The sequence below is a fragment of the Suricata suricatta genome, chromosome 6 (assembly GCF_006229205.1).
Source record: "Suricata suricatta isolate VVHF042 chromosome 6, meerkat_22Aug2017_6uvM2_HiC, whole genome shotgun sequence".
In the NCBI taxonomy this organism is placed as follows: Eukaryota; Metazoa; Chordata; class Mammalia; order Carnivora; family Herpestidae; genus Suricata; species Suricata suricatta.
The window spans coordinates 54531377-54542964 of NC_043705.1; the positions used below are offsets into that span (position 1 = coordinate 54531377).

Below are 11588 nucleotides of genomic sequence, written 5' to 3' on the forward strand. Positions count from 1 at the left end.
AAATTAGGTGATTAACTAGTTGTTACTTAACCTTCTAATTTCTGTATAAGTCTAATTACATGAAACAGAAGTTGGTGTTTTGATTTTTTACTTTGCTTTTCTGTTTGGAGTGTCATTGCAACTACTGTATTGTAAAGGATGGAAAATAATTGCATATGTTAAAAAAATATGAAACTTTATAAAGTAAAAAAAATAAATAAAATTTTTAAATTAAAAAAAAAAAGCAGTAAGATACTATTCAATAAGTTGAAAATTGGGAAAGATTAAAAAATAGGAAAATCCCCAATGCTAGCAAAACCATAGGGAGTCAACACACTTCCGAACTACTAATGTCCTAGTATAAATTGATACAATCCTTTCAAATTTGGTGATATGCATCAAAATCTTTAAAAAAAAAAAAAAGTATACACCCACTGGTCCAACAATTCCACCTCTAGGAATTTATCCTGAGGAATGCACATAAAAGATATATGTAACAAGGCTATTATACATAATATCAAAAATGTGAAGGTAATCTAAACATCCAATTGGAAATTGAGTAAGACACCAACAAAACTAAACAGTAACACTGTTATTAAAAATTGACTTGTAGGGACACCTGGGTGGCTCACTCAGTTAAGAGTCTGACTTCAACTCAGGTTATGATCTCACGGTTGATGGGTTCAAGCCCTGAGCCGGGCTCTGTGCTGACCGTGTGTAACCTGCTTAGGATTCTCTCTCCCCCTCTCTCTGCCCCTCCCTGACTTGCTCTTTCTGTCTCTCAAAATAAATAAATAAACTTGAAAAAACTCTAAGTTGTAAAAGTATATTTATATTGCTATGAAAATACATTCATGACATACAGTTACAAACAGCAAGCCATATGCATACACACATACATATGCTTGGAAAAATACCTAGAAAAATACGGACCACTGCTTAATACTGTAGCGTAGAACAATTTTCACTTTTACAGACTTAATCTTTCTCTTTTCTCGTTTCTCTACTATGACTGTGTATTACTTTTACAATAAGTTTTTATAACCTTAAAGAAAATGAAATTAGGGGTGCCTGAGTGGCTCAGTCGTTTGAGCGTCCGACTTCGGCTCAGGTCATGGTCTCTAGGTCCGTGAGTTTGAGAGCCCCGTGTCGGGCTCTGTGCTGATGGCTCCGAGCCTGGAGCCCGCTTCGGATTCTGTGTCTCCCTCTCTCTCTGCGCCATCCCCACTCATGTTGTTTCTCAATAATAATAAATACAAGTTTAAAAAATTAAAAAGAAAAGAAAATGAAATTAGTGGGCCAACTAAGACACTATAAATTACATATTTAGTAGAAAATGTACAACTGCTGATACTAAAAATTATCTTAAAGAAATGTAATTTATTTTAATCCTCACATATTTAGGTAAGAGAGAAGAAAACAATACAAGCCTAAAAACTCAAGTTCTAAATGTGGCTTTGTTACTAGCCATCTAGTTCTCAGAAAGTCATTTAACCTTTCCCTGTCTTGGATTTCTCATGCTTTAGAACAAGATGACTGTAAAAATCCAATAAAATATGTGTAGTCACTTAAAAAAGACATCAAATGTTATCCTTGAGTCTCTGGCATTATTCTGAGCTCCTACTATTATTCCAAATTAATGATATTAAAACCTCCAGTTATTTGTAATTTAGAATACAAAGATGAGTTAATTATGATTTACTGATCATATTTACCAAATAAACCAGGACAGAAATATCTAATAATTAGATGAACAATCTCTCAGAAATAAAGAATTACCAGCAATCATACATGTAAACATTATTTTGTCTTGGTTCCAAGCCCAAATTCTATAGTTTATTAACAGACTACAGAATTTGCCATGTGAAGATAACTCCATTTTTCATCTATGCAGAGAAACCAGTTTCTAATTTTAATACTGGGACAGTTAAGGCTGTTCTACTCTTTCCATGACCTTCTTTTCCATCCCTTTCCCTCCTCTTCCTAATTTCGTTCAAACTACAAAAGAACGAGAGTCTTTAAGGAGTCAAGATTCTTGACACTAACTCTGCATTTCATCATAACAGAGTTAACTGAACTTGAAACCACATGGCTGTCTGCTCTGACTTAATCCACCCAAGTGTCTAGACGATTCATCTATGCAAGAGAAACAAAATATTTGTGCCCAGGTGGAATGTTTCACTTAACACAAAACACTAGCATTCAACTAAGTCAGTGTGGTTTAGCTTAATCAATTTATCACTATATGTTCTCAAACATGTCACTCAGAGTGTTTCACACAAAACCACTTCAATGATCTATATGGATGGATCTTCATGCTATGTTATTATCAAAAATCATTTAGTATGGGGGCACCTGGGTGGCTCAGCTGGTTAGGCATCAGACTTCACCTCAGGTCATGACCTAGTGGTACGTGGGTTTGAGCCCCACATGAGGCTCTGTGCTGACAGCTCGGAGTCTGGAGCCGGCTTCGGATTCTCTGTCTCCCCTCTTCTCCGTCCCCAGCCCCCTCCCCACTCACACTCTGTCTCTCTCTCTCAAAAAAGAAGTCACCTAGTATGAACTCCCATTCTTGTATCTGTCTACCTTCCCTCACAAGTACTAGTAATTTGTGATCACCATACCATACTATCAACACAAAACAAGAAAAGGAATAAAATCAAGTACTAGACCCTTTTGCCAGAAAATATAAAGAAGGTTATTTTGTATGTCTGTGTCAGAAAACTCTCTGCTCAGGCTTTCAGGTCTCTTTTTCACTCATTATCAGATTCTCGATTATTCGTTATCCCCGTCTATGGGAATTCTGTCCTACCATTCTAAGACCGCCTGGGGCTACCGCCGCGAAAATGCACTCCGCCTGTGAGGCACAACCCCAGGAGCCAGCCACGTCTTCCACCAGTCGTTGGTGGGAAAGAGAAAGGGCTGAGAGCAGAGCGGGGAGCTGTACAACATGATAATTTCAGGACCGCTGAAATCTGCAGCACAGCAAACCCGTCTAAGGGCAAAGTAAGACTGTCACAGGATCATTTTCATATTTTAACAGACTACTGGCCCATACAGGGTTCCTCAAAATGCTCATGGCTTATTTATTATCTGTAGTGTAATTTTACAGTCAGGGAGTTAATGAGACAAAACCTACTAGGGGTTTCCTGTAATTTTCATTAACAATATTTTTGCTTTATATTTCCATTTTCCTTCAAGAAGCTGGCAGAGAAATACTTCTCGGTTTAAACGTTTCAAGCTTCTTTACGTATCGCAGAGCATTAGTGCCGCGAAGCTGAGGCCTCCTCAGTAACATTCCGTCACCTTCAGTGAGGAGCTGTGCTGGGTCAGTGGTGGCAGCGCTTTGCCACTAAAAGCAAACTAAGCAGGACCGGTGTAATGGGCCGGGAGGCTTCTCGCCTTTTTTTTTTTTTTTAGCAGCTCCAGGGCCCCGGAGTTTAAGACTCTGTGACAGAGGGGCTCCCAAATAAGAACTTGTCTTTTGTGCTGCCATCCATGGCTAGAGGAAAAGAGAACCCCTAGAGAAAAATAAAAGGGTGTTCCCAACATGTTAACTTCTATCCTTAGAAACACTTGCTGCGGGGTTGTGTAAGAAAATGGCTCTTAGCACTGGGTGTTGTATGGAAATCAATTTGACAATAAAATATTTTTAAAAAAATGGCTCTTAGACAAGAGGACTTTGGAGCTGGGAAGGACATGGTCACACATGTATCTGAAAATGTGATTAAATCGCATAAAAATGGGGAGTGCATTTGGTGCTATCCGTGCCCCTCTTTCCTTTTGCCTCCTGGTTCTACAAAGTGTTGCTCAGAAAGAGCCGACCCAGGTCTCAGGTCAGGAGTGCGGTCCAGTCCTCCCACTACATTACATTCCTGGCGTCCTCACAAAACTCTCTCACAGTCTCCTGCAGATGATCAAACTGAAGCCACCAAGGACTCTTCCTGTCCCTGGATACCAATCACCCAGCAGAGTTCTGATGATACAAGGTATCATTTCACCTCAAAGAGAGCCAAACAGATCCAGGGACTGGTAGTGCACGATCCTATTCTGCCTTCTGACGACAGACTCAGCTTCCAGGGGACAGTGATTAAAATCACTGGGGAAAGCCAAATAAGCTGCCTGGCAAATCAAAACATACAACCACGAGAATGGGCAGATATAACCCAATTTCTGCAGACCTTTCCTTTATCTTGGTGTTATCCTCTGGCAGTCTTCAATCTGATTGCAATCCACTTGAATTCTGCTCCTACTGCTCTAAATGTGTAACTTCTACACAGTATTATTACACTGTGTGGTCTACAAGAGAGGAACTGGCCAGACACATTTGCCAAAAATGCTGAAATGCTTCTTGACATTAGTATTTGCAGCATGTGTCACCCCCCAGCTATCACGCGGCACCGGAGGTAAGTATGCTCCCTCCGTCGTCTTGTTTCACTGCCTCACACTATTCTTCTTGGGCCTACTTCTTGGACCCACCCACTTATAAAACTTGGCCAGTTCCACTGACATAAACCTGAGTATATTAGACTGCTGACCCATACCAGGCTTAAGCATTATTTTAATGATGGTAATTACAGAATCCTCAAACAAAACACGACCAAAGTTCTGTCAACAAGTGCAAAATCTTACATAACATAAACAAAGACAATAAGCTTACCATTGACATTAACCAATGAGAGAATATTATCCTGGTGATCGAGGAGGCGTTTCATTTCAAGAATATCCCATTCTAGCGATTCTCCTGTGGGTGCTACCAGCCTGAAAATTACTGAACAAAAATACATATATAATTTTATTAAAACGGTCAAAGAAGATAAAATTCTATGTCTAAAAAAAAAAAAGCTAGTATTTCATTGAGAAAGATGTAAAATATCGAAAAACTCATTATTTCTTTCAAATGTTTGAGATGCTCTGCTAAAATCCCAAATGAGTGTGTCTTTACAACTGTTCTTTTAGTAAAACTCTTCTAAACCCAGTACCAACCAGAAGCCCCCATCCGCTCGGGGCTTCAGGACATGTGTGGCGAACCCGCCTCCCTCTGTCCCTGGTCAGTGCGGGGTCCACACCCCAGAACCATCTCCATCATCAGCTTCCTCTACCCGTACTCTCAGGTCAGTAAGCACTGCTACAAAATAAGCTACAATTCATGTTTAACTTCAACTCAGTCAAGACTTCAGCAGCTATTTTTTTTTTTAACTTTTCCTGATATTAGGTGTAAACTATTAAAATTATAAATTCTCTGAAAACATGCCTTATAATTTTTGTGTGTCAATATTCAATGTGTTGCCTTAATATATTTTTGACTATAAGAGATGTTCAATCAGGCACCCTCCTACACTGTTGGTGGGAATGTAAACTGGTGCAGCCGCTCTCGAAAACAGTGTGGAGGTTCCTCAAAACACTATCCATAGAACTCCCCTATGACCCAGCAATAGCACTGCTAGGGATTTACCCAAGGGACACAGAAGTGCTGATGCACAGGGGCACATGTACCCCAATGTTCATAGCAGCACTGTCAACAATAGCCAAATCATGGAAAGAGCCTAAATGTCCATCACCTGATGAGTGGATCAAGAAGCTGTGGTATATATACACAATGGAGTACTACATGGCAATGAGAAAGAATGACATCTGGCCATTTGTAGCAATATGGATGGATCTCGAGGGTGTCATGCTAAGTGAAATAAGTCAGGCGGAGAAGGACAGATACCATATGTTCTCACTTATAGGTCTAACAGGAGAAACTTAACAGAGGACCATGAGGAGGGGAAGGGGGAAAGAGAGTGGGGGAGAGAGAGGGATGCAATTCATGAAACTACTGAATGCTGAAAACGAACCAAGGGCTGAAGGGGGAGGGGTGGGGGGAAGGGAGGTGGTGGTGATGGAGGAGGGCACTTGTGGGGAAGAGCACTGGGTGTTGTATGGAAACCAATTTGACAATAAACTATTAAAAAATAAATACACACACAAAAGAGATGTTCAATGTGTTGCTTTACTTATTATCTGACATTAACAAATAGTTTTATTTAAACTTGTATAAATCCTAACTAATCGATACAGAAAACCCAAAATCAAATCAACAGGAGTGATTCTATCAACACTTACGTATTATGTTCCAGCAACTTAGATATCAGATGTGAACAAGGCCCAGTCACTGCCCTGAGATGCAGTCTAGAGTGGGAGGGAGACTTATGAACAAGCTTATAATCAGTGTATTAAGGGCTGGAAATAAGCCAATGTGCCATGATGGTCACAATTAGGATGACGAATACCTGACAAGTGGGAAGATCTCAGAAATCAGATCCCGTCCAGGTGGTGGCGAATTACTAAAGTTTCTCTTTTTTCTCACTCCTCTCTGGAAAACAGGTCATACCACATTCCTTTCTATGTCTCTGGATAATATTTTACTCTATACACTCTAGTACAGAGTTATTTCATCCTGACAGCTAGTCACATTCAAAGTGTGGCTGTCAAAAGAAGAAGGTCTTTCAGTAAATAAAAGAGAACTCTTCTTGATACCTCTTCAAACTTGTCTAAGAATTCTTATAGATGGACTACGACTAAATGATCTTGAGGTTGGGATTGGGAATAATGAACAATGTACTAGTTAATCAAACTAACAAAAAGTAACCTCAAATTGTGGACAAGAGGAAGAAACCTACAATGGAGGTTTCCACAAAGAACTACCGGGTACTGCAGTTAACGTGAAGCTGTCCAGTGAGCCCATAAATATGGTCCCTACAGACAAGTGTTCACAGGGTCACCTACGTAGTAACTTCAAGGAAATAAAACAAATATAAATTAGATCCTAAGACAAAAGAGAACAAATAGTCAATTCTGAAAAAGGGTTAAGAACAAAAGCCTGGTCGTTTGAACCAAGATGAGGCGTCAGGGCTGACAGCCCTGTTTATTAGCCTCCCAGTCACTGTAACACGGGCACTCACAAAATTGTATTTCCTGTCGAAAGGAGTCTGGCCTCACACAGAAAAAGAGAAACTGGTGTGGAACATTTAAAATCAAGGAAATGGACACAAGCTTGGTCTTGGAAATAGAAAAGACACTACTTACAAGAATGAAATTTACTTTTATATAAGGAAAACTGACACTATATTTTATAATAAAACTAATAAAATGCAGAACCTTGTTTTTAAGACTGTATTTTTTACAAATTACTCTCTGAATATAATCATCTTTCATTTTTTTTCTTTTTACATATTTTAACTTCCACTGAGGCATTAGTAATCCTTTTATTACCACATAAATGAATTGACTCAATACTCATTCATTCAATAAAAGTCTCCCATCTTTTAATAGAAAGACGAATAAAACGTTCTAGTTGTCAAGGAGCTTACATTCTGCAGGGAGATACAAGGAGAGAACAAAAAACAAAGAGAAGTCTTTTTTTAAAGTAAGTGAAATGACACATAAGATTATGACAACAGAGAAGAAAAACTCTTGGGAGCAGAGATGACTGGTAGGCAAGCCTTCAGCCTCAAAAGATGTCATCCTGGAGCTGAGCTCTTCAAGAGGAAGTAGGAATTAGCAATATCAAAGATGACAATGAGTAGGGGGAAAAGACCTGATACAGAATGACAGGAGAAATAAAGGAGTGAGAAACACCTCAGGTGGGAGAACACAGGGCAATTCAGTGCAGACAAACACAGGACTCAGAGGAGGGAGGAGGAAGAGAATAAAGACCTGGATGTGATCTGCTGAAAAGTCTAGACTTGATCTTACTGACGGTCTTATACCAGTCCCCTGGAGCAAAGATTTCATTCATCTAAGGTAAAAATGAGACAAAATAAGGGCCACATACATTTTGTACAAAAATACATTCAGTGTAAAGTCCTGAGGCACCTGGGTGACTCAGTCAGTTAGGCGTCTGACTTCAGTTCAGGGCATGATCTCACGGTTCATGGGTTTGAGCCCCACGTCGGGCTCTCTGCTAACAGCTCAGAGCCTGAAGCCTGTCTTCGGATTCTGTGTCTCCCTCTCTCTCTGACCCTCCCCTGCTCACGCTGCCTCTCTCGCTCAAAAATAAATTTAAAACATAAAAAATTTTTTTCTAAGTCCTGTTCTTTGCTGAGATCACATTCTTCATACTTTTTTATTAAGAAGTAATTTTTACAAAATATGAAGGTAAATGATAGCTTGTTTTTGTTGTTGTGTTGTTTTTATATTTAATGATTTTACTAAGCAAAATACAAATTTGGAAACCTTAAGCTAATCTCCGAAAAGATGAACTATTCTAGGAGTCCTAAGTTTGAGTCTACAAGTGACTACTGTAGGCAACAGAAGCAGGGGAGTAGCCTGCCTTTTAGAGAGAGCACCCCAAGCACCTCCTGGAAAATGTATCTGAGAGCCCTAAACGAGAGAAGGAGAAGGCACTGGAGAAGCACTACGGGAGAGGAAGGAAGATAAAAGTTAGGAGGTTAGCACAACAGAGCAGGCAAGACCCGGGGAGAGGAGAGGCTGAAGAGAGCAAGAGCAGTGAGATGGAAAGAGAGGGTCCAAGTATTCAGGCAGCAGCCCTCACAGTCCAGCCTCCAGACCAGCAACCTTGGCACCACCAAAACACCTGTTAGAGGTGCAGGCGCTCAGACCACACTCCAGACCTGGAGAAGAGAAAATAAACTGAACACAAACTTCTAATTCTAACCTCTTGAAGCTACTCTACGGAAAGAGAGGGTAAGCACAGCGTTTAGAAAATTATTTCTCTGACATGATTACATGCAAGGTCAGCTGAAGAAAGAGACTTGGCTGCAAGGCAATGGAGCCTGCAGCAGCAGTTAGTAAATGGTAAACAATGAGCTCCGGTCTTAGAGGCATTTGCAAACACACCAGCTGATGGTCACAGCAAGTCTCACGCCTGGCCTATGGAGAAAGCAGCACAAGCAACATCATATGCCCTCTGGGATACAAGAGAAAAACTCTTTAAGAAAAAAAGGAGGCTTGAAGAGCATGCTTACGCTATCATTTCTCAGCACCCAAATTCCATTCAAAAGGCAGTAGGAATAAGAGGCTTTACTTTCTACCATGCGCTCCGTGGCAGTAAACGAGTTAGCCAACCATCAACAGCTAAGTAGCCTTCAAACAGCAAGCTTACAATCAAGTAATAAATTTACAAATTTCCCCCTGCTAGCCCCTCCCTCTGCTATCCCACTACTCTGCAGGGAAATGGCATGAACTCTTCCCAAGAAAATGGGCCTCACTCTGGCTTCCTGAGGCAAAAATGCCACAGTTCCTTCCAGCCTTAGACTTCCCACAAAAATCAACCTCCAACACTCCCAACTCAAGTTTTTAGTTTCCAGAATGCTGAGAGTTGCTTTATGTGGCCCAAATTTCTGCCAAGTGTAGGAGCACAGATCAGCAGCAGAGGACTGCGGAACGGCCTTCTCTGCTTTCAGACGTGCGGGGTCACAGCGCTCCGCGTGGCTACGCTGGACCACGCACAGTGCAGAAACTGACCTAACGTCTTGAAAATGTCTCAGTCTTCACATCACTCCAACAATCGCAGGTCAAGACTTGGGAAGAGGCAGATGTCTCTTAAATAAAAACCTTACTTGTCTTTCTAAAATGTGTATACAAGTCTTTTAAATTTTCTTAAAAAGAAAATAAAAAGAGTCATACTCACTCAGCTCTTTGCCAACTGCTGCCACAACACAGTTCTTAGGTATTTCAATCAAAGCACTGATCCCTTCAAAAATATATACAACAAAGGTCAAATTATTTTTGAGGATTACACCAAAAATAAAAACATTCTCAGATCTATACCAGTCATTTCCCATAAAAGGTTTTAACAATAAAGCACACACGATCTACTACATCACACTTCCCTGCTTACCTGCACATGGGAAGTGAGTCTCTGATAATATGAGAGACCTAACGAAGATGCGGATCCACTAAGGGCAGAATGTCCTCTGCGGACACTTTCACTTTTATGGGCAACTTCTTTTTTTTTTTTAACCAGGAATCCCTTAAGAAAATCACCATTTACAAGATGATTAGCTCAAAGAAGATATAAAGTTGCCGTTTTCCTCAATGTAAATTTAAAAAGCCTGAGCAAGCTACATGGCAGTAAATGAGTTAAGTCCTAACAGTCAAGAGCTAAGAAAATGGCCTTCAAATAGCATGTTTATAAACAATTAGTACATTTGCAAAATTCCTTGTATTACTGGAAGAATAACAGAATTCTGAGTATGTTTTTATAGATGAAACATGAAATGACTGTAGGGAAACCATAAATTTTAAGCCAAGCTAGCCTAAAATCAAGCAGGGCTCATGAAAGGAGCTTCATGAGAAAAGGTCTAACAACTCTGCTTACTCAGTGGCATCCAGTAATTTGGAAAACCCAAATCGCGAAAGGCTCACCAACAGTAACCTATGGCCTTCTTAAAGCTTTCTAATGGATTTTCTCAAAAGTTTCCACTATCTCTCAAGACACTGATAAATAGGACAATACTGTGATTACTTAATAGTTCTCAAAGATAACTTGCAAAAGAAATGGAGGCAGCAATAACAGGTGGTTATTTCCATTATCATACAAAACATTCTCGTTAGTCCTGATTTCATTATTTCATAACATAGTTACTAATAATTCACAGATAAAATTCACAGGTAACCACAGGCTACAGAAAATAAAATATACATGTAAATAAAGAGCTTTAACTCATGTTAACAGGAAACACAAAAATATGATCCAGATACTACCAAGATTACTAGTGATCAAACACGGAATTTAAAGGTAAAACTGTAAGTCCTAGAAAAGTACTGATTTAGTTTTGTTAAGACATCGCATTACTTTTCGGGTATTTTATAGTATCTTTGGGGAGGTAAGTTAGTCCTAATGGCGACCTGTGAGTTGTGACCTGCTACCTTTATGATATTAGTATACTTAATACTAGTGTTTCTAGGATGTCCATGGGTTCAGGTGATCACTTTTAGAAACACAGTTAATATCACCTAACTTCAAGGTTATTATTTAAATTTATTTATACTTAATTATTTTTACTCTGAATAGTTTACTTTATTAAGTTCCTTAGTATCAGAAGTCAAACTGATTTTCTTTTGTTAAAACCAAAAATATTAACCAAATTCTGAATTAGTAAGTTTCCACAATACATGAATTTTTTAGTAAAACCAATTGTAAAAATGAGGTCATGCTTTGTAATCTATTCAAAATCCAAACGCCCCACAAATAAAGAAGAAAAAGCTATTACCAAGTTGGAAAGGTTTAATTCCCTTTTAAAAAGGGAATTAAAGTTTAAGAAACCCAGGAGCATAAATGAGCAAATTTTTCTTGACCACTTTTGAGAAATTCTGTTGGAAGGGGAGGGGAAGACAAAAGGTGGGTGAGGGAGGCTTCTCCCCCCAGTTTACGATGGAAACATATTTTACACAATCATCAACCTGAACTGGATAAATAAGGTGACATCTGATAAATATATTCAGAACTGAAAAGAAAAATCCCCTATAGTAATTAACAAACACAGAAGTATTCATGGGAAGTCTCTTTGAAGAGTCATTATGTCTTTTAAAGAATATCAATCATGGCTCATAATTACCTTGATTTCTTTTCTTACCTGTATCAGAAAGGTGGCTGGTCT

The 11588-nt window shown here is 39.3% G+C and overlaps 1 protein-coding gene across 1 annotated transcript in view; it reads right to left on the reverse strand.

Moving 5' to 3' along the window:
- The window catches only part of WDR41 (WD repeat domain 41), a 46220-nt gene that overhangs the window by 15295 nt on the left and 19337 nt on the right, over positions 1-11588 (reverse strand). Inside the window, exons 6-8 of the mRNA XM_029941219.1 lie at positions 11565-11586; positions 9617-9679; positions 4640-4750 (exon numbers count right to left, since the gene is read on the reverse strand). Coding sequence (XP_029797079.1) covers positions 4640-4750; positions 9617-9679; positions 11565-11586 — 196 coding nt within the window. The remainder of the gene's footprint in view (positions 1-4639; positions 4751-9616; positions 9680-11564; positions 11587-11588) is intronic.